Raw genomic sequence first — 24,060 nt, 5'->3', positions numbered from 1 at the left:
TGTGCCAACTGTCACCAGGTAGCAATTTACAGGGGATTATATACAGGGCAGCGCCAATCGGGGCGCTGCCAGAACCATCACAGAGTACACATAGTGAATGTAACTATCAGTAGTAAATGTAAAACAGCCAGTACCTACTGGCAATACCATGAACTTAGCAATGTTGCAATAAACCTTGGCCTAACCATAAGGCATCCTCACAATAGTCATATGTCATGAAACGAAATCCGGCCTGAACCTGGAACATCATAAGAACCATTAAGTCTGGCATAGAAATGCAGTATGCATAATCTGAGTAGTAATTTAGGGGCCTAACCAGCACCGTAGGCATAACATTAGGCATAAGAACCTCATTGGCATGAATCTCGTCTGTAGTAGGCATCCACCTGTGGGCATAACCTCATTAGCATAAATGCGTTAGGCATAAAACATGTGACCATAGAGGCATCATCATTAGCATAAAAGCATGAGCAACCCCTTGGGCATAAATCACATTTGCATGAACCATGAGCATGGGCATAAAACATAATCAGTAGAGCCCACATGAAGCAATAACCCCTTCCTTAGTTGCACATATCAACAGGCCGTGGTGATAACATTATACCGAACACCAATAATGTGCATAGGGGCCATCCAGGGACACATCAATACCTCTGGGCATCAACCTTAGGCATAAAACATAGTCTGCATCCAAATCATCAGCGTAAGTGCACCAACATAGGTACATTGGGCATCTCATCAATGCGAACCCTAGGGCAGAACATTAGGCCTAAAAACATGATGTGTCTCATTAGGCGTAAAACACATTATATGAGGCATGAATCATGAACATAAAGTTTGTGGCCTAATCATATTAACATTGGCATCGTCATGAGTAAGCCGGTAAACATTATGCATAACCAGCAGTGTAGCTACATTGCACATAACATCAGTAGCAATGTACCATATCATTAGGCATAAATCAATCCTGGTGCATAAACCATCATAACACAACCTTAGGGATGGGGCACATTAGCCTGAGGCATAAAACGGTATCAGGCCTCATCAAATACACTATGCATCAATCAGCCGGGGAGCCATTAGGAAAAGCTGTGTAAATTATAAATGTCCCCAACATTGTAGGTTAGCCTGTGGCACCACTGCGCCTGGAGAGCCCCCTCTCTGGGACTCGGCACATTGGAAATACCCCAAAGCGTTGCAACTGCCCGCTGTCTGGCGGGGCAGTTGAGTAAAGTGAAGTAAGCCCAGGTCCCAAAACAAGCACTGGCACCACTCCTTACGTTAAAGCCCCACCCCATAGGGCTGGGCAAAACAGGCAGCAGCCGTCCACTGCATCCTCTGACCCGCGATCTCTTCTCCAAAGGTGGAGCGGCCCACTGTCCTGCGGGGCCGCTCAGGGTCCACCGGCCCGACTGCTCTGGTGCTTTGCGAGCACCACACTGGGCCCTCCTGAAGCCCCCAACTCACCGGGGCTGTCTTGGGTCTCTGCTGGCCTCTTGCTGCAACCGGCACCTCGCTGGACTTCACCCCGCCCCTTCCTGGGACCCGGAACTTCGGTGTGGAGCCCGTCGGCTCCGAACTTTCAGCTCTTCCTTGTGGGCCGGGGCTTCCAGCGCTCTCTCCGGCCCCACCCATCATCAGGCTTAGGCTTCCGGGTCGCGGCGGTGATCTCAACGGCGATTTCCTCGCGCAGGGACAATACGGGGTAGTGAATACACCAGCTGGGTAGGTTCCCCTGTTTTCAGAATTCCACCAACGCGGGGTGGGCACACGCTCAGTTCAGACAACCAACCGTGCGCATACATGCGGGGTGGGTACCCGCCCAATTCAAAGTAATAAGCAGGGCAAGCTCCCGCTGTATTTTCAAAATAAGCCACTCTCCCGGGCAGCACGCGGGGTGGGCACCCGCTCTCCCTTGCCACGCAGGGCTCTCCCTGGCACATGGGAGCCCCGCTGGGATCATGGATTCTCCTCCTGGGGACACGAACGCGGGGTAGGCTCCCGCTTATTTTGAAGTATAACGCGGGGTGGGCTCCTGCCGATTTCAGGCGCGCAGGGGACAGACGCTCCTCACCTCCGGCCAATGAAGACAATGCGCTCACGAGGCGCTAGGGACCTCCCAAGTCCAGGGCCCCACAGAAGAAAGTGTTAGCGCTCACCAGGTGCTGGGTTTAGGCAAGTAGGAGAGAGCAGTCAATGCTGGGCAAGATCAGCAGGCAGTGGGTAACTCATCATCACAGGACAGCAGTTCCTTGGAACAGTCAACCCCCATAATGTGGCACTCCTCCTGGCAGAGCAGTCTTCACTCCAGTAAAGGTTTCTCCCTGGCCCTGTGGACAGCAGAGGGGTACTGATGGGCACAGGGGCCAGTACGCAGGCCCTTGCGGTGGTACCTCCTGGCAGAGTGTCCCCTCCAAGTCGAAGTCCAAGTACAGCACACCACATGGAGTCTTAGCTCCTCTATATATACAACCCTCACCCCACCTACTGGAAAAGGCCAGAAGCTTCTGGAAGGCTCCCTGGGGAAACCAGTCCCAACTGGTTTTGGGGGGAGGTGTAGAGCACCCTGTCACTACAAAGCACACCAAAATGGCGACTGTTAAAAGTGACAATTTCTAAAACAGTGTAAATATACCTGCGTACACCATTGCGCAGCATATATTATTTTCCGTTCAACCACACCAAACATAACATATTTATTCTGTTTCATATAAGATTTATCCATGGGGGGTGGGGGGAGTTCCCAATACTAGCCTATGGAGGGCAGAAAGCACCTGCACTTTACACCAAACTCCTGTGCCAAAGTGCCTTTTACATGCTTTAATTAAAGCTATCAATTCAGTTACTTGTGCAGACTTGACTCCTGGTATAGAGGATACTCGACTATTCCAGCCAACGTGCATACAGCATAAGCGGTGCTTAATCCTCCTTCCTCATGTCTCATACACGAGCCATCTACAAATAGCTCATGCTCTGATTCTTTCAGGGGCTCTTCCTCTATGTCTGGACGTGGCTTGGTGCATAACTCAGTGACATCCAGACAATCGTGCTCAACTTCATCTCTTACTTCTTCCCCACGTACATCTGGTAACAAAGTAGCAGGGTTTAGTATAGTACACCTGACCACTGTCACGTTTTCTGCTCCTAAAATGATTCTTTCGTACTTAGTCATCCGACTAAGGGTAAGGTACTATGTTCGTGTTCTAGTCAAAAGAATCTCCACTGAATGTGGAACGAATACCTTTACAGGATGTCCCATCACAATGGACTCACTTTGTTCAAGACTCATGCAAGTAGCAGCTACTGCTTTTAAACAGCCAGGTAATGCAGACGCTGCAGGGTGCAAAGTAGCAGAAAGGTATGCTACTGGACGTTTCATCAAACCATGTTGTTGGGTTAACACTGAAAGGGCACAATTTTCTCTTTCACAACAGAAAAGTGCAAATTATTTTGTTTAACCTGGCATACCTAGAGCTGGGGCTTCACACAAACAATTTTGTAATTTTACAAAAGCTTCCATGCTTACATCATCCCAAACTACTGGGTCCTTTGCCCGTTTCCGTGTCATCTGTATTAGTAGTTTAGCTAACAAAGAAAAACCTACAATCCACTGCCTACAATACCCCACTACACCAAGAAACATTCGGACTTCTCTCTGGGTTTGTGGTAACTGCATTTGTTTTTATTATCTTTATTCTTTCAGGGGTCACTTTTCTCACTCCTCTTTCTATTTGTTGTCCCAAATATTTGATTCCAGTTCAACTAAATTGTAATTTCTCTGGAGACACTGTGTCCTCCGTCAGCCAAATAATTTATCAAGGCAAATGAATCAGTAACACAATCATCTTGTGACTTTGATGAAATTAGCAAGGCGTCAATATCTTGGACCAGAATAGAACTTCTGGGCATCACTAGTGTTTCTAGACACTATTTCAAAATTTGATTGAAAATTGAAGGACTTTCTGTATACCCTAGAGGAACTCGATTCCATACTAAAATACGGTCCTCAATTCAATGAAAAGAGATACTGGCTGTCTGGGTGTAAAGGAATAGAGAAAAATGCTTGGCATAGATCAATTACAGTAAACCATCCTGCATTCCATGTTTTTTGATACAGAATCACTGCTGGATTTGGTACTATTGGGCAACAAGGCACAACAATCTTATTCATTTTTCGTAAATCTTGCACTATTTGGTATTTTCCGCTAGGCTTTTTAATGCCAATTATAGGTGAATCACAAGGACTGCTCATTACTTCTTTTAAAATGCCGGGCTTAATCATCAGAGGTGTGGAATTTAATAAAATATCTACTTGTCCATGGGGCAGGTTGCTTCATAAATCTACTTGTCCTGTAACAAAATCCACTTGTCCCTTTGAGGCCATGTAGTGTGGCAACAAATTATGGCTGCAATCTCATTATATAAGAGCTCTAATATAGCCTCTCTAATTATGCCAGGGCTCATACCAAAGTAGTGTTTGAATACTTTCAATCCCCTTCTGTTGCCACGTTTCCACAGAGCTACATACTGGGGTTGAAGGTAGTGGTAAGCAAACGTTTCAAGTTTAGAATGTCCTTTTGAGTCTGTGTAAACCTACTAAATTGCATATTTAAAGCATTTTCAACAACTCTTCTCTAACCTTTTCCCATACTGAGAAATGTTGGAAATTTACTCCTGACAATGGCAGACGTAAAGCTTCTTCCAGTTGGGAAAAAAGTGATTAGAGGGAAAGTGAACTTGTAAACACTCACTACACATGCAGATTTGCTCATGCTAACATGCATTTCACAAATATTTTCTAGGAGTACTATTTCTGGTCCTACTTCTGTAAATTCAAAGGCATTCACAAAAGCTGTTTAGCTGCACTCAATGCTAGGACATACACCATGGGTATAATTTTGAGTCTTGCTTTAATAACTGGGCCCCTAATCTGGTCTGGCGTTGACCATGGCCTTTTGCGTTTATTAAAATTCTGTCTCTCTCTCTCTCTTTCTCTGTATCGGCTTGCTTCACTGTAAGTGACAGCATTCTGCTCTTTCACAAGTAGCATATCAGCACACAAAGTAGTTTTGTTCACTGCCAGTACTTACTGTGGCAGTGTGTGTTTTTTGAGACCAAAAAGAATTTTTGCTTTTGCTAACGTTTCTTATAATGGTGGGGGCCCAGCAGCTCCCACACCAATAAGGTTTTACAAAAGCCATGCCAAAACAATTCACGCCTTGACAAAACAAAAGCTCTGACCACAAATTTCAGACCTACTGGCTTTGTCAATGCTGGTTTATTTTTGTTTACCATAATCTTATTGAAACTGGTTACACTGATTTTCCATTATGAATATTTTTGGGAAAAACTAGCGTGCATCAACACAAGTTACTAAATGATGCTGCAAAGAAATGGTACCTGAAATGTTCCTACTTTCATTTTTTTTATGAACATTCTATTTTGAAAGCAAAGAATCATCAATATTGCTTTCAAGCTTCTGCAAATATTTGCATTAAATCAGAGAACATTCTGAGAGCATTATACATAGCCTCATATTGCTAATCTTTGAAAATGTGTGTACACATTTTATACTGGAACCACTGTCAATAGTGCACTCAGTGCTTACAACATTTACTTTGAGTGCTCACCTTAATAATTAAGGCTTTTGAATAATGAACCATAAATACAAGTTTGCACAGCATTAACATATGGACAAACATATCACCTCAACTGCAGACAGTGCCCTTCCCTGATCCATAATGTGGTACTACAATCTGGCAGCCAACAGGTTTGTGCTGCAGGGGGTTGGGCCTACTTGTCGCAAGGACAAAATACACATGAAAACTGGTCCTTGACCCCAAACAATATGCCCTGGGCGTCGGGCTATAGGAATTCCACATCCCTGAATCATTCGATCAATTTCTGCGGCAACACCTGCTTTAACTTCGGGGCTCATTTTGTATTGCCTAGTATTTGGGTAAACTGCACCTTCTTTTGCAGTCAGCTTTACTGGGTCTACATTTGTCATTAACCCTATTTTTTTTTCAGTGAAATCCCACACCTCTGGATTCACAGTCGTTTTTAGTTCATCTGGTAAATCATCTTTTGTCAATATTGAATGCATCTTATCTACTTCTGTGCCTTGTTTTGCCAGCATTATTTTATAGACAGCGTCTTCATCAGGGGTCTGAATTGCAAAACCATCAGGTGTGCAAAAAATTGTGCAGTTCATTTTGCACAACAAACCATTCCTAGCAAGTTCACTGGACTAGAGTCGCACACTACAAATGTGTGCATTTCTCTGAAAATTGCCAATGCGCACCTCCATGGGTTCTGTTATTGGGGTTCTAATCTGTTTGTTTGAAACGCCTACTACTTGTATGGCTTCTCCCGAGAGGGGTAGGTTTGGGATGTCTGCTGTACTCACAGTAGAACGGGTAGCACCAACAAAAGGGTAATATATTTTCCTTCTACCTTCCCATCAATATATGGACCTGACTGATCTACCGGTAAGGATGCGCCAAGTACGCACTCCTCTTCCTTCCCCCTCAGGCACCAACATTGATCATCTCTATGAAGGTGACTGTTCTGCAAAATAAACTGTGAAGTTACAAAACATTTCATATCACTTTCTCCTGGAAATCCGCTGTCCGCACTGTATTTTGCTCTGTTCACAAAATTTGGCATAGGGGCAGGTGGCAACTGACTGTTGATTAACAACCTGCTGTGGTTGACTTATCACCTCATTCTGCATCTGTGGATTTAAACTTTGATTTGGGCCATTAATATTCTGAATATTTTTACACTCGTTTTTCCAATGCCCAATTTTCCACACCCATGACAAGGAAATTTCTTGTTCGCTTCCTCTCTACTCATCCATCCTCTTGGTTTCCCCCCCATTATTGTCATTCTGACCCTGTCCTTTCACTTGATCCACATTTTGACTATTTAATTTAAGCTCTTGATGTTCTGCCAATTTTACTTGTGCCCACATTACTTTTTCTTCCAACTTTTTACGTCTATTCTCAATATAGTCTCCGCAATACTTGGCATATTTTAGAATTTCATCGACAGGTTTTCCCTACCAGCACAACATGTATTGTTGAATCATTTCGGAAATCTCTGGTCTTAAGCCAGACACAAACTGATACACAATATGACCCATACTTTTATCTCCAATGTTCTCAAATTGCTATACTGCTTGAATACCTATAAGAGGCGTTCATAATTAGCATGTACAGACTTATTTATGTCTTGGGTTGTTCAATGTTTCTTTACCCAGTCTGTTTCTTTTGGTGGAATTTTCCCTTTCAAGAAAGTGATCACCTGGTGAGATTTCTTCATTACATCTTCTGAAGGGACTCCCGTTTTTTCATCTCTTCGGTATTCATCACTAGGCCAATCAACTGTGATTTTACATTCTGTCCATATCAAATAGATCATCCAAATCTTTCAACAAAACTTTAGAAACTTTCACAAACCTTTCAACCTGCCTGTACCATTCAACTGTTTTTTCTCTCAACTTTGGAAAATCATGAATAAATGACAAAATATCTTGTCGAGTCCACGTAACATGTACATATCCTTCTCCTGGAACTTCTCTCATTGGGCACAATCTCTCTGCTTCCCTGATTCTTTCAACAAGAATTCAGATGCTGTTCGACTTGCCTGTGCTTCCTCCTTCTTCCTCATCCACCTAGCTTTCCATTTGTCTAAGTCTCCCCACTTTTGGAAGATGGTCATCAATTCCTTAACCTGTAATTTTCTTCCGAACACATTCATATTTTCCAAATCCTTCAGTAAATTCTGCTCTATATCGTTTCTGTAATACTTTAGATCTCCCTATTTCAATTCCCATTTAAGAGGCAACATCTTTCAATGTCTCATGAAACACCTTTGCATTTCTAGTGATGCTTCTACAAATTAACAATAACTTCTTCACTGTAAGTGTTTAGCCTACCTAATACCACATTTTCAGCTATCATTTCTTTCCATTCCACTTTCAATTTGTAAATATCTAAAATCTTTGTTGGTTTGGTTTGTCTATTCCCTGTGCCCACCTCTCTAATTCTTCCGGGGACGCTATTGTGGCACTTTTGGTTCCTGTGGATGTTTCTAACCGTATTTCTTTTGAACAGCTAAAAATAACTCTTCCCGGGGTTTCATTTATCTGTCCTCTTATCGGCAAATCCATTAATGAAATTACCGAATCGCATTCACTGGCTTGATCATCAATTATTATATTTTCTTTTCAAGGTTTGGTTATGGGAGTTGTCATAACTGGTGGTTTGGGACAATTCCCCTTGTCCCCAGACAATGGGACAACGGGACCTATAGTCACTGGTATAGTCAATGCTTCAGGGTGTGTATTCAATTGGGTTATTTTCTGTATCAATTCTTCTCTATTTTTATTTATTGCTTCTCTTTCCTTTTCCTGAAGTACCCTTCCATTCATTGAATCATGTATAACTTGTGGAACCAAAGGTGTTCCCAAAACAGGGGCACTTGGAGTAGTTATACTCGGACCTTCCTGATATGGTGGAGGATTTTTCGTTAGGATGTCCTCCATAAACTCATCTTCTGATTCCCCACAACCTGTCCTTGTTAAATGCTTAGTTTACTCTGTACACTTGCCCTCTGACTGTTCCTCGGCCATTAATACAGGATACAGTCCTTCCGTAATCATTGCTTGTCTCATCTGACTTTCTCGTGAATCACACATTTGTTTAGGGAAAAATCCTCTATGACTTCTACTACTTCTAGATCTCAAATGACTCAGTTTCCCATTTGTCTAATGCCTCATACTGTGTTAATCTAGGTCTGGGCTCTAATTCATTCATCCGCATTCTCAAATTATGAAGTATTCTCCCATTGAATGTACCATTTTCTGGAAAAGCTAACACTCCATAATTTTTAGTGTATTCTACCAATTTTCTAACCACACACTGGTATGGTAACCTCTCTCCATCATCATAAATGAGGCAGGCGTCTTCGGTGGTGGGATAAGAATTCCTTCGCGAGTGTTAATGGGTTTATCTTTCTTAAAAAAATAATTTTAAATTTTCTGCATAAACGACATTTTACTCTTTTCTCCGTACATTTTAGGTGATGATCTTTTTATATACCCGTCTCTTGCAAATCCTAAATATTTCCTGTCTGGGCGATTCCCTATTAATGTCGGATCGTATTTCCACATACAAACTCCGCTGCCCAATACAATTATGGCTTTTATTTTTGACAAAGCAAAACCAAAAGGGAATGATGGACGGAGTGTTGACCATTGCAAGCACTCACCCCCAGTCAACTGATCTGAGTTTAATCCATCATCATTCTTTTGCTCACTCCGCCACCCCAGTTCAGACATGGCCATATGCAAATCAGTCTGACCCTGTGCCTCATGGGAAGAGTCCAGCCCGAACTGCCAAGCCATGTCTGCCCTGGACCGGAAACAAGCATCCTGGGACCGGTTTCTGGCTAATCAGCCAGGCTAGCTTGAATCCAGTGGCAAAGTGAGCAAGGGACCCACGTCTGGGCATACCCTGCCAACTTCCTCTGGTAGAGTAGAAGTTACCAAACCTGGCCTGGTCTTGGTACTTGCCTTGGTGGGAGCCTTGTCCTCTGGAGGGATATTAGTTATTGGACCGGCAGGTCAAGCGGCCCCTGCCTCAACCATTCCCCGGAAAACCGGAGAGTGAAAAACCTTTTTGATGGAGGACTGTGCCTTATCAAGGGAGGTGAAGGCGTTTACAAAACGTCCCAATTCCTTGATAAACGGCTCTCCAAAAAGACCGCCTTGCACGATAGGGCTTGCCTCCAAATCGGCCACGTCCCCCAGCTTGGGGTCGACTTTAATAATAAGCAATGAGCAACGTCCCTCCATAGATAACACACAACTCGCATTTCCCAGAAAGAGACGATCGCACGCTGTGTCCAGGCGGAGAGGGTGTCAGGGGAGATCAGGAAACCTGACACCTTGGTCTCTTCCGCTATGTCTAGAATCTTTGTTAGAGGGCCCAGGGTGTCCAGCCAAGCCAGTCAAGATCTGTCTATCCCCTTTTTTGGATCTTTAATACATTTTTGCAAGAAAGTAGCCATTTAGGGGTCTATCTCTGGCATCAAAGCCACCTTGCCGTCAAGGGAGGGCCGGGGGCACTCTGTTCGCAAACTGTTCCGAGAATCTTTCTCCAGAGGCTTTCGAATGCGGACCGCCACGTACTGCACGACTTTCTTGGACGGGACCCATTCGGAAGACCTAGGGTGAAGGATCTCGTCTGGAACCAACATGTCAGAGCACAAACCCTGGCTGTCCACTGTGGGGGGAGGGTTGGCCGGGGGCTGAGAGGAGGGGCGCGCTGGACCTGCGTCGTCATCCGTGTCCCTATGCTTGTCATCAGCAGGGGTGGGGAAACTGGGGTGGGCACAGTACTGGCCAAGAACGCCTGCTTCAGCTTAGTGAAGGCGTCTATATCCACCCCCGCTTCGCGAGGATGCTTAGGTGTCGGGCGAGATGGAGAGGGTTGAGAAATGCCCCGCAATACATTCACAGGCCTGGGCTATTTAGCGCATAAGCCGCTCTTCCAGAGGGGCCATGGCCTCGGACACTGCCCTATGAATTGATGCGCCTACCGCATCATAAAAATCATCATCCCAGGGAAGCCCTGCCAAGGGGCCCTCCTCCCCCTGGAAGTCATCAAAGGGTTCCATGACCAGGAGCTGTCCCTTGGTGTCACTGCAGCGCAAAGGGAATAAAGATATGCAGCACTTAGGCAGAGCACCAGCTAGAAGGGGGTCTGGGTGTCAGCATAAACTTTATTGTGAGAGACTCACAGCGTAGGGTCCAAGCCCCAGGGACCATACACCCTAGGTGCATTAAGAGGCAGTTTAAGGGGGAAAATGTGTCTGGAAGGGTCCCTGCAGTACAGCGTCCTGAAAGAAAAACAGACTCCCGTAGGAGTGTATTAGGCAAATTAGCTTCAATACCATCCCAGCCAGGGCTTAAACAGTGTAGCTGCCTAATGGCAGTACGGACCCTCCAAAACGAAGGGCGTCACTCTCTAGACAACCAAGGCTCCCAACCGCGGCGTGCTGCTCGGGAAACTGAGGAATGCGCGGAATCCTGAGAGGACATCGCGGCCGAAGGCGACAGTCAGACACCCTCAACTGGTGGGAGGAACGCACCGCAGCGCTGCACCTCAGAGAGGCAGCGAAGAACGCTCCTGCGGCTATCATGCACAATCAAACCTGTCCGCATCAGCGCGGAAAAGTACAATGAGGCAACAAGAAAAAATTCAAACAATTACCAGAGAAAACCAAACAGGTCCGCGGAATCCACTAGAAGGCAGTGCAGCAATAACGAATTGAACACAGCATGAATAAAACATCATACAGAACAATCACTATCAAATAGGTCAAGCAATTATCTCTGGCTGCGTAGCAGCGAAGAAAGAGGATGGGTTGACAGCGTTGATGGACTATATCGCGGTCTGCAGGCTAAAGGAAGAGACTGTCGCTATGTGGAACTCTATTGTTTTTTTGTTTGGTGAAATTCCCAAGGCTTCATGGGGATTGTAGTTTTGTTAAGGCGTTTTCTTAAAATGGCTGCAATCATTAAAGTGAAGAAAGATAAGCAAAATCCTCCCCTCCGGTCCTCACATAGAATTCAGTTGAACATTTCTACTAATAGGTCAATGTCTTTTTTAAGTGCCTGCGCCCCTCTTTCTTCTCATTTTGACTCGCTTTACTTGTCTTGATTTGGGTGATGGTGAATTTTTCTTTTTTGTGTGAAAAAATTCCGCCCAACTTGATGGAACTATAAGTATCAACGGGTTCCCAATGGGGTAGCCAGGTAGTAATATGTACTCCTCTGGTCCTGCCCAGCGAATAAACCTATTTGGTGTGTCGGGTCCCACACAAAAAAGAAAAATAAGGGGAAGATAAGTATTCTCCCTATTACAATTGTTTTTCACTGCATAACAATTTTCAGGAAGGTTGCAGCTTCCTGCACCTTCAAAATTTAAATATAGGTCAGCTAATATGGTTTATGACTCACACCAGGGAGGGAATCTTGAATTTGCCCTGACGAAAGCCCAGGACCAATTTTGGCCAACTTCTTTGGGTTGAAACATGTTGGCAGTCTCTTAGGGTCTTAGGACAATAACCTCCTATCCAGAAACGTTTTTACCTTTTTTAATATCCACTACAACACCATTAATAAAGGGATACCTGGCGGTGAGTAGGATTTTTATCTTTAAGTCCCCCTGGCCTACATCTCCTAAGAGCTCCCTGAAATACTGTCGATCCCACCATGACCTTTAGGAGTCATGGTGAACCCGATGATGAAGCATGACACCAATAGGGTGTGTGAGGGTGAAATAACAAAAGGAATTTTTTCCCTCCCGCCATTGCGGAGAACGCCATCTAAGGCTTTATAGTTAGTGAGACCCCTGAATAAAAATGAGTGGAACACAGTTGAAAGTTGCATAAAGAGGCGTGCCTGTAGCCGTATGAATGAAGATGACGACAGGCAATTTTTGCAAACTAAGACAGTGCGTTACGAGATGGATCGGTAGCAAGATGCTGTTCAAATGGACTCCAATGCACTTAAGTCTGTGTGTATCCCCCAGAAAAACATGGAGTAAATCGCTAAAGCGAGCATCACCAATATGTGCGTATCACAGTAATGCTTCTTATAGATGAACTACGCTACAAAATGTGTGCCTATCACAGTAGTTGTCATACGAGCTAAATATACACAACAAAAGCAAACAGAGTGTGTGCGTATCACAGCAGAGCTCCTTATTAACTGCTGCTATATGCCCCAGAATGTGCGTGTATCACAGTAGCTGCGACTTGAGTGGCTATCACTGTTCTTGAAGTCATCTGGCGTGTGCATCAGAAGAAGAAATGGCACGTATGAAGGTAACACTGTGGCCAGGAAAAATATGCTGCACTGCCCAGGAGTGCCTAGAATTGCTGACGGCACAGTAGCAATAGGGAATCAAAAGTCCATGCAATGAAGGGAGCCTCTGCAGAGCCCTTTGCTGAGTAAGGTAAGTTCCATAAGTGTGGGCGAGTAGCGAACTGTGCGTCAGAGGCATAGTCTGGGCTCGAGATTAGAGAACCTCGCAGACAAATAGCCTTTATTTTAAATTAAAGTACTCATGGTCACTCAGGCAATATCGGGCAGCATTAGAACCCAAATACCCTGCCGGCATCCAAATAGTGACATAGTAAAGCAGTAGACTCCAAACCGGCTTCCTATAGCAGATCCAAATACCCAGCCCAAATATACAGAAGGATGTTAGGATGTCTTCTACATGTCTTTTCCCGTCGCCGCTAGTGTAAAGAAACGTACACTTGAATCGTGAATAATTTCAGGTATATCCAGCTTTATTGAAGACAAGTCGTGAGAGTAACATCCAAACCATCCAGCTAACTCCAGCAACTGGCCACCGTTTCAAACTTCCACATTCTCTCAGGATTGTTGGAGGTGAAGGTAGCCTTCACCCAAGATGCAGTCACATTCCAACAGTGGCTTTGAATGAAGGCCACTTACCACACCATGCTGGACATGTTCTTTTGTCTCAGCAGGCACTGAATTTAACAGCCGCTCCCCAGGCTGAAAACACTTGCACCCCACACCCATCCACCACAGGCATCACAAGTGAAGTGACCCTGCAAATAAAAGGGCCCAGGTGCACATGCTTGTGGCCAGTTAACAAATATAACCACTGTCTCTGTTTCAAAAATGTTAGTAGCATGTGGGCCCAGGGCCCACTTCACTACAATGGTGACGAGGGGTCTGACCCCATGCCTTGCTACCTAGCAGTTTGTCTCAGTGTTTGAAGAGGAGATCGGGGTCAGCACCACCGCTGCAGCCCACCTGAGGAAGCGGGCACATCTCCCAAGATGAGGGTAAACCCTTCATCACTGTGAAAGGGGGAGGGAAATGGCACCGTTAATGAGGATTCAGCGAGGAGCATGTTCCAGCCCCTAGAAGTGGATAGCGCCACATGGTCTATCTCTGCCGTGAAGGAGGAGAGACCTGAGACTCTTTGCCTCCAACCTCACTCCTCATGCTGCCGCCCATCTGCTGTGAGACTCGTGAGGCAGGCAGAGAAAAGCAAGCAGCATTACGTCCTGGCCCTTCAAGGAAAGAGAGGGCATCAATAAAGCTGTGAGGAGCAAGTGGAGTGTGCCCCTTAATGTATTAGGCACCAGGACTGCTCCCAGCATGCCGCTGCAGCTCCTGCAAGTTGGAGCTTGTCCAGTGCTTTGCTGCTGCATGTATGCTATTGCCCGAGACTATCATCCCTTTGTCTCTGCGAGGAGGGAAAAAAGTAACTCTGAGAGCATAAGCAGAATCTCTGGCAAGTGAGCAGAGCACAACTCACCCCTGATGGCTACCTGCCTGCTGCCGCGGGAAAGAGAAGGATCACACGCAAGCAGCCCTCCTGGCTCACACCCCCTGAATGACAGCTGGAGAAACTCAAGGTAAGACGCTGCTGAAAAACAACTAGGTGAGGCTAAAAGCTGCGCCGTCATGTATGCCCCCCCATCCTCACGCACTTGGTTCTAAAAGAGGAGTTTATCTCCATGACAAAGTGCTGCGGTTGGCGAGCAACGTCCTGCTGCATGACCCTGCTGCTGGCGAGCCCCACCTGCTCTGAGTGCCCCGGCACCTGTCTCTCTGCAGGAGGCGCCCCACCAAATGTAAGGAAAGTGGCATGAACAGTGGCGGCGGTGCCAAAATAAACAAGCTCCCTCGTGACCTATATTCTCTTTCCTAAGATTCAAATAATGAATTCTAACATGGGCTGTTCATAAAGACAAACCTAAGTAAAAATCATTAACTTGTACACCTTGCTATTAGTTTAACTATGTTTTATTTTCCTGCTTTTCGTCAACATTCCTATGCTATCATCATTTATTTTAATCCTATGAACGTATCAAAGGTACATATTTACAATATACTCAAAAATCTCTATAATACAAAATTATTTCTTCATATAACAACATATTCAACCCCAGATAGAGAACCAACACAAATATACCAGTCAAAACTCATACATTCAAATCTTATATACTACATTCATATCCCATTCACAATCACATATATCTGTACAAGCTGAGACATAATGTTGGTTTCAGTCTCTGTGACCGTTTTCAAGACAACTGCATATAGTAGGGTTTAATTGGCCTTGGTCAACGCGTTTCGGTGGCATACAAACAAAATAGACACCACCTTCATCAGGACCCGCCAGATAATAAACCAGTGTTCTCTACACTCTGGGGATTCCTAAAAGAAATTATAATTATATATATATATATATATATTACCTACTGGCGGTCACCAGTAGGTAGTTATAGTTAGGACCACGTTTCCATAGGAAATCCGCAACATTCTATTTTGAATAACTTTGGCGCCGGTCGACGAATCCTCGCGAATTTTTCAAAATAGGTGGGGCGCTACGCTCCGCTCCTTCCCTGAAAGTCTCGGGGGGATTCGTCAAGCGGAGGCTGAGATAAAAGGGGGGTCCCAAAACACGTTTTTCCCATGCATTTTTCCATAGGACCTTTAGACAGGGCTACAGCCCGAACGGCTGAACAGAATTACTAGAAATTTGGCAGAGAGGTAGTCCTCAGGTCAAGGAAGTGCCTTTTGTAGGTTTGGTGTAAATCTGTTCAGTAGATTCTGAGAAAATAGCCTTTAAATCAATATATATATCTGAGCCAGCTTACGGTGCGCTTACGGTACGCTTACCGTACGCGTACGGTGGCGTGCGCGAGCGCGATTCTGATTGGCTCTTAGATCTTAGTAAACATTCGAATCGGCCGAAACCAGGAAGCGGCGGCCGCCATTTTCTCTCTCGCACTGAGAGTGATGTTTAAAATCTAAAGCACAAAAACATGTAAAGGGGCTGTTTAGACAGCTCCCACACACATAGCAATGTTGAGGGAGTCCCCAAAGATCCCCCAAGGCCAAAAACGGAATTTTTATTTTTTCGCTAATTTCGCCGATTACGCTTACCGTACGCGTACGGTAAAAAATTATAAAAAAAGAAAAATTATCCACACTCTCCCCACCCCGTGTGCAATTGGTGCCCGAAGGGCACCAATTGTGCATGGCTTAGTAAAGATGAGTTAAACTAAAATATTTAAAAAAAAAATACTAAAACAAAAAAAATTATCCACACTCTCTCCACCCCGTGTGCAAATGGTGCCCGAAGGGCACCATTTGTGCATGGCTTATAACATATACGAGAAATTAAAATATTACCTTTCAAAACGAAGTGCATCATATGTCCTCCATGTGCGCACGGTGCGCGAAGCGCATCGTGCGTACATGGCCCATCTAGCGTAACGTGGGCACGCGGTGCGCATAGCGCACCGCGTGCCCACCGTGCGTGCACGGCACTAACTGCGTAAAGTGGGCGCGCGGTGCGCGAAGCGCACCGCGTGCTCACTGTGCGCACGGGGCGCGAAGCGCACCGTGCGCGCACGGAACGAACTGCGTTAAGTGGGCGCGCACGCCACGAATGGCGTAAAGTAACTTAGCATTTAAAAAAACGTACAAATTCACTGAAAAAACCATAGGTTTCACACACGTTATAGTTAGGAATTAGCATTTAAAAAACCTTGCAAATTCACTTAAAAAACCATAGGTTTCACACATGTTATAGTTAGCGGAAATTTTACTGATAAAAAACCAATGAAATTCCCCCGTTATAGTTAGTGCAGGCAACTATAACTCACGCGACCGCAATCTTCTGCTGATGACATATGTGTCTTTATGAAAAAAAAATATTTGTAATATATGTATAGCTAAAAATGTATGGAAGAAGACATGGGCAAATAAGTGTCTAAATACAGTATTAGCATCAGCAGTAGATTGCGGTCGCGTGAGTTATAGTTGCCTGCACTAACTATAACGGGGGAATTTCATTGGTTTTTTATCAGTAAAATTTCCGCTAACTATAACATGTGTGAAACCTATGGTTTTTTCAGTGAATATATATATATATATATATATATATAAAATGAAATCAGAGCCCATGATTTAATCAATACAATGACAACGATTGGACCAACTTATCTACATGTGAGGTATCACTACGATGTGATTAAAACCAACAGTGCCACATTGTCCCAAAGATAGTGCCTTCACCGAAGAAAGTGTGCTAACTTTTGTGAAATCCCCGTAATTATTTCACCCATACTAATTGAGGGCAAAATAAGAAACAGAGAAACATGCCTTTCATGTTAATATCAAGGATAGCTTTTACACCTCCACCATGTTATATACAATCTAAAAACACGCACTCCTCCATATCTACACAAGAATAAATATCAGAATATATTACTCATTACTCTTTAGTTTGCGTCCATAAATTAAACCAGGACTATCCTTGCAATTACAAACCCTATATAGGTACTTACTAACAATAATTATCCACCCTGAGGTATATGAAATACCCCCGATTACAAATAGGAGGGCACCCGCTTCCTGTCAAGAAGAAAGTAGACCATAGTTTATCAATAACGGTTATATCTTCTCTCGTATATCTATAATGGGCCCTTTTCTAGAATCTAACTTCTTATCCAAAAATTCAGTGCTGTGTATCAAGATGACTGTCGATACCAGTCTTGTCAATAAGCTACTCCTACACAAAAAAAGGTTTTTTTTCCCCCAACAAAGTCACGTCAGAAAAAAATATAACCATCAACTACCCTTGTTCAAAATGGCACCAAACGACCAAACACTGTATCTTTGAAGGTTGCTTTCAAATTGTCATGATGTCGATGACATCAGACCCGGCGGCTCCTGTTTCAATACATGGATAGAGACCAAAAATGATGCCCTGCCATACCTGCATTACACAGTCTGCATTGTAAGCCCTCATGCAGCCCGCAGTTAGCGAAAGCCTGCCGCAGCCTGTGAAAAGAAAGCTGCCAAGAGCCCAGTGAACCACACAAACACTGAAAGTTTCCCCTACACTGCTGTCTTAGTGCCCCGTGAGGCCCACAGCATCCAGTAAGCTGACGCAGCCTCTTGCCGTGCCTGAAGCGCCACCTAGGGGAAGCGTGTTGGCATCGCAACCGGTGGCTTAAAATTAGAAATAAACTCATTGGAGACAAAGCCGCCCGGGGTGACTGAGAGCCCTGCAAAATACCATTCACCTTGCTCTGTTGTCCAGAGGATAGCCTCCCCTCTCAGCAAGTAAGTGTCACAGCCCACAGCAAAGGAAGGCTGGGTTTCCAAGGAGAACCTCTGCAGTATCACCTAGTGGCAAGGTGTGGTACTGCACAGATTATAAAGAGCACGATCAAGTCCTGTATTCAAGAACTGAAGACAATAATGCACAGTGTTCCCTAGTCCAGCACCTCAATGCCCAGCGTGGAAAAGCAGTGCCACATGCCCCCAGTGGTAAACGGCCACCACCGCAAGTAAGGAGAGCAAGGGCCCCCTCACAAAGACAAAGCAAGTTGCAGTTTGTGCCCGGTTGCCCGCCAGGTGCCTGCAAAAGAGACGCTGCACATGCCCAGTGTTTCCCCGGAGAAAAGCGGCGAGCAAAAGCCTAGTGTGGCTTTAATGCAGGAGGGAGAGACTCTGCATCTCCACGGCACCATCGATGCCAGTGGGCCAGTGACAGTCAAGGGAATGCCCCAATACTGCCTTAAGTTGGCGTTGTACATCGTACCATAACAGGCATGAGGAGAGCCGCACATTTCTAAGTGGCAAGCTGCAACCCCCGCAACATGAAGAGAACGTAGCACGACGCCACATCATGAAAGAAGAGAAGACTGCCCTCCCCCACACTGCCTCAAGATGGAGTCAAGATGGAGTTCCCAGTGGCCCAATACAGGCAAGAGGAGAATCGCACACTCCAAGTGGCAAGCCACCACACCAGCTGCCTACTGCCTGTGGAAGCCATTCCCAGAAGAGGGAACACCCGGAGTAGGAGCGTCAAGAAGCTCCCTGAAGAGGAAACACACAACATCACCCAGGAGAGAGAGGAGAGGCAAGAAGTCTCACCTGCATGGTCCAGAGACCATTGAAGTTGATAGGCCCTGTTGACTTGCATGGAAGTTAGTGCATGCCACTGCACCCGGAGGAAGAACTGAAAAGAAAAGTGACAATCCCGTCACCAGGAAGAACTGGATGAACACAGGTGCGCTGGAGAGAATAACAAGGGGAAAAGTACAAGGACTCGTACCACTACAAGCCAAGTGTACACACGCAGACACAAGACAGCCACCAAGGCCGAACAACGTCCCTTAAAACAGCTCAATGGGAGAACCACATGTAAGCCGCCAGAAAGCATAACCCACGTCTCTCCCCCTGCGCTTTCCAGTGTGACCATCAGTTCCTGAGAGTCGGCAGTTTGAGTAGAGTTGCATACCTGTTCCCGCTCGCAGATGCCAAGGGAGAAGAACATCCTTACTCCAAGTGAATCATCACTACCTGTCGTCAAGGTCTAATGGCAACCACATCATCATTGTCATGAGCATGCCACCACACCCTGCGGAAGATATGGAGGTGTGACTGGCTGGTCTACTCTAGGAACCTGACGACCGAACATGTTCAGGAGGAAAAGTTGTGGGAGGTCAGGCCCGAAACTGAAGCAAACTCGAGCTGGGGTGGAAGCGTATCCAGACACACAAACAGCAAGCAACTAGAACGACCTGGGGACCGCCCAGCCGGAGATCGAGAGTAAGCCGCAAACATGTGCAAACGGAGTCTCTGCCTCACGCTTCTTAGCGTGTCCATCACACCACTGTCACCGACGGCTTAGTAACCCAAGAAATCCAAGCGCAAGGATGCAGATGCCTCCTCAAAGGAAATTAAAGTGCCTGGCCACCCCCACTCCCGGTGATCGACTCAAGAACAAAGTCGTCACCAAATGTCATCCAGATTCACCACACAGCTGGCAACGCCATCATGCCAGTCCTTGCCAAGTGCATCAAACACTACCATCCCTATGGTACCAAACACATGGATTGGAGTCCTACACCATTGCCACACTAGCTGACAAGAAGAGCCAAAGACTATCCGCTAACCTGGATTTCATTTGAATTCCTGCAGCGAGAGCTCGTCTTGACTAAGACCCATCCACCCCTGAGGTTTGTTTAAGAGACTAGGCACTGGCTCCTTGGTGGTCTTGCAGCTGTCCCAACATAGGCACACATGCAGCCCCAGCGAAGCCCACAAGTAGTCCTGTGGAATCCCATACAAGGGGCCTCCCACAGGCGGGAGAGTTGGACTTGATATTGCCACACTGTTGGACTACAGGATACAGCAAGGTCATCTAATGGAGACTTCAGTCGATTAAGCAACACCTTTTTGAACCTTCACCAAGGACTCCAACCATGCTCATGACGCACCCTGTTTTTATGAACTGTTAGAATCCACCACAGATCATCCTCAAGGTCAGTGGAGTAGAGCAAATTCAGCCAAAAGACAGGTTCCAACTGGTATGCTGCTGGAGTGTGGCTGACATCTCCAAGACAGCATTTGTGTCCTGAACCACTCAAGTTGAATTATGAGTGTAAGCAGCGGCGGCTGCCATAAACAAAGGGTGGTCTGGTGGGTGGGGTCACGTGGCAAATACAATATTAAAAAATATATAAAACGCCTCCAGCTTTGCATTCCCCGCCTCTCCTCTTCCTGGGTCCCACAGCCCCTGCGACTCAGACTCCCATCCAATCCCCCTGTTGCAGAGCAGCGCGGGGATTGGTCTGAGCAGGCAGGGACGACAACCTGCTCAGACCATGGAGTCTGTGGATTTTCTCCAGCCCAGCTGCTCAATGAAGCTGGGGTGGAGAAACCCTAAGTGTGCATGTGTGTTTTGGTCAATAAGACAGCCTGCCAGAACACATATGCACACTTAGGGAGTGGAGTGCACATAGCTCTCCTCCTCCCGCTCCCATGCCCCACACCCACCCCTTCCGACACCTGTGGCAGAGTCGGCAAATGTAAAATAAAACGATGCAAGAGCATCGTTTTATTTTACATTTGCTGTCTCTGAGCCAGGCAGTGGAGCGATGCTCCTCCGCCATTACAGAGGACCTGCCGAAGATGTCCTGCTGCAGTCCGAGTCACCAGCCCCATTTCAGAAGTTGTCCCGCTGCACGATTCTAGAGGCAGATGGACCCTGTGGTGTTTATTTGATTGTTGTTTACCCCCACAGGTTGGACTGGTGTTAGTTTTATTTTTCAACAAAGTTTGGGAGGAATGTAGTGTCCTGATGGACACCTTCTAGAGTCTCAGCAGGCACTGAATTTACCAGCCACTCCCTAGAGAGCTGGACACACATTCACCCCACAACCATCCACCACAGGAGTCACGAGTGACGTTACCCTGCAAATAAATGGGCCCGGGTGCACGTGTTCTTGGCCAGTTAACGAGTGTAACCACTGCCTCTGTGACATATTTTTAAGTAGCATGTGGGTCCAAGGCCCACATCACTACACATGCCAGTCAAATGCATAATATGGTCACGTCAAATGCATAATATGGTCAACTAAAGCTCGTATTTTTTCTCCTTATCACTACAAACCTAAAACTGGAAAAATAAGAAAGCACTTTAAAAAGGGTTCTGGGGCTGCCTCATAATCCCAGACTAACAACTAAAATAAACAACGCCATAAAGTCCATGGTACAAACAGCTAGTATTTTTCCAAAAGAAAGATGGTGGCCCAACCATCGCTCGCAATGACCACCAAGGCCTTGCTCCCCGCTGCTGCGTTCCCCTCCATCTTGACCCCCGCCTTCTTTAATAAAATCCTAACAGTAGAGTGCAGCGTGACCGACGGAAAACAGAATAACTTTCACCGTTAAATCCATACCTGACATACTTCAGACGACTTTCAGTCAAGTTTAGCCAGCCCCAAAATGGGCAGCACCGTCCGACAGGGAGGACGGCTCGAACTGCCACCCATGCGGTTTCCAGAGCCAATCAGCACTTTCGAGTTCTCTGCGGCGCACTTGGATTGGCTGACGTGTCTCCACCTCTTCAACGTTAGGTTACCTGACACAGAAGCAGTACCACCCACTCCCAGATGACTCGCAGAATATGTTTAGCCGTGGGCTTGGTTGTCATGCGATTGAGGAGTGCCGAAACTACAGACAAATGATATACGTTAAAAGACCGGTAGTCCACCATAGGCTGTTTTCACGGACGACACTTGTAAGGTGCTCACCTTAATGCAGGTATTGGCTTTATGTTTCGCCTTCCCTACTTCTGTTTTGTTTTATTATGCTGTTCCCTTGGCGGTTGCAAATGGGCGTATATTTTCCGATTTGTTGAAGCGTTTTAATGGGGTCGACAATTCCTCTACTACACAGTAGAACGGACTGAACAAATTCAGTGACTTTCTCCAGTCCCCGGTAACAGTTATTGTGTTTTGTAAGGCGCTTGTTTCTCGAGGTGGTTGGCACAGCCGTCTTCGGTGCTCTCGAAACTGTTATCTGAAATTCCCTTGCCTCCAAGAGGTTATTGCTGTGTTTGGGCACACTGCAGTGTTCTAGAATTGGCAATTGGGCCCTCAATCTAGCCTAGATGAATGTGGTTGGGTTTAATAAATGCATAAACTGCCACAGTCAATGTTTTTTGGCCAAGAGAGGTGATAAGCCCCACAGTTGCACATGTACTCCACCCCAACACTCAGAGTGTTGATTTCTTTCAGATTTTCTGCATATTCCGGTGTACTTTGTGGGTGAAAATTCGCATAGGTTCACAATAACGCATAGGTACACTATAGCGGAAACACAACAGCATCTTTTGACTTAATCCCAGTATATCCAGAAAGAACGCGCATCATCATTTTAGCTGTATCTATACAATTAATTGTACACCATACATATGTGATTGGTAGGAATACTTGTTCACTCAAGGCTTGGGTGACCACCAGGAAGGAAGGCAAATTATAGGATGTAATTTGACAAATTCAGGACAAGGGGCCAGACTTTAGGCCAAGCATTCAGGGCACAGGGTCAGTTTTACAGATCCATCGGAGGAAATCACATAATAAGATATACACAGGGCACTTGTAACTATAGATTTATTTTGATGGTTTGTAAAATGCATAGCAGTAGTTAACAAACATTCACATGTTGTTGGACTTCATTAAGATTTAATATCTGTTACAAACATTCGCTAATCAGAATTGAATACCTAAAATCGGGACCAGCGTCATACAAATGTTAATAGAGGGGGAAGTGTGGCTAATCTTGCCAGGTTTGCTGGATTTTCCATGTGGATTAAGGTAACGTAAATGCTTTCAGGGATTTGTAGATTGAAAGATGAAACATTGAAAGCTACAATAGCATCTCTTCCACTTAGTATTAGTTACAGTCATATATGAACACAATTCCCTTGACAATTGGGTATAGTCTGTATATGGGGGTGTTTCATATTTTTTCGTGTTCATTTATTTATGCAGGAAATCAAAGCCTTAGCTAGTCTAAATTGTAGTGTTTGGGCAACAGAAAGTGGATACGCTCGATTGTATAGTTGTGCTTTCACTTTGGTCTTTAAATGTAATATTATTCTCTAATACTGTTAAAATTTAAGACTCTTGTGCACCAACACAAGCTGTCAATTTTTTAAGGATAATTAGCTCCTGGCTATTGTGCCTTCCTAACTCACTTTTCATCTGGTAATTATTTTAGATTCTCACGCTGGGACACAAGGTTGAGGACTTGGAAGCAACTCTTCTCCCTGGTTTTAAATGGAAATGCTATCATGGTTGTGATTATTATCCTTCCCTGTAAATACGTTTTTAACCTGATTAGGTAGATTGACCAAGACTGCACTGCCCACAGTCTCCAAAAACAGACAGGAACAACTCTTTCAAATGATTTCAGCTGCCATATTTAACACATGGGGTCTTGTCTCGGCCTTCTGATGCACAGAATGTTTTGAGAGTTTCCAATTACCTGTGCCTTTTCACTTTCGAGCCAGGTTCAGAAAACTATTTGCGATGCCTGGATTACATGGCCTAATTTTTGAATATGAGTTGGGAGGAATTGCAGGTCGTACAATAGTGTTTCTGGCTTACCTACTTGGGAAATGT

The 24,060-nt window shown here is 45.3% G+C and overlaps 2 protein-coding genes across 5 annotated transcripts in view; one reads left to right on the top strand and one right to left on the bottom strand.

The window, feature by feature from the left end:
• The window catches only part of LOC146816728 (uncharacterized), a 35,814-nt gene extending 13,874 nt beyond the window's left edge, over positions 1-21,940 (bottom strand). Inside the window, exons 1-2 of one of the 2 annotated variants that reach the window (XM_085609161.1) lie at positions 21,832-21,908; positions 19,019-19,103 (exon numbers count right to left, since the gene is read on the bottom strand). In XM_085609161.1, the coding sequence (XP_085465287.1) occupies positions 19,019-19,103; positions 21,832-21,838 (92 nt within the window). In that variant the 5' untranslated portion in view covers positions 21,839-21,908. Of the gene's footprint in view, positions 1-19,018; positions 19,104-21,831 lie in introns of both variants that reach the window. The other variant, XR_014962484.1, reaches the window with a different exon arrangement.
• Positions 21,941-22,039: 99 nt separating this feature from the next.
• TDRD15 (tudor domain containing 15) overlaps positions 22,040-24,060 on the top strand; it is a 247,330-nt gene continuing 245,309 nt past the window's right edge. For all 3 annotated transcript variants that reach the window (XM_085610613.1, XM_085610614.1, XM_085610615.1), the window contains exon 1: positions 22,040-22,195. The gene's annotated coding sequence lies outside the window, so the exon portion shown is untranslated. The remainder of the gene's footprint in view (positions 22,196-24,060) is intronic.

Source organism: Triturus cristatus, chromosome 6, assembly GCF_964204655.1.
Source record: "Triturus cristatus chromosome 6, aTriCri1.1, whole genome shotgun sequence".
Lineage (NCBI taxonomy): Eukaryota > Metazoa > Chordata > Amphibia > Caudata > Salamandridae > Triturus > Triturus cristatus.
This window is presented reverse-complemented; position numbering and strand designations above follow the sequence as displayed.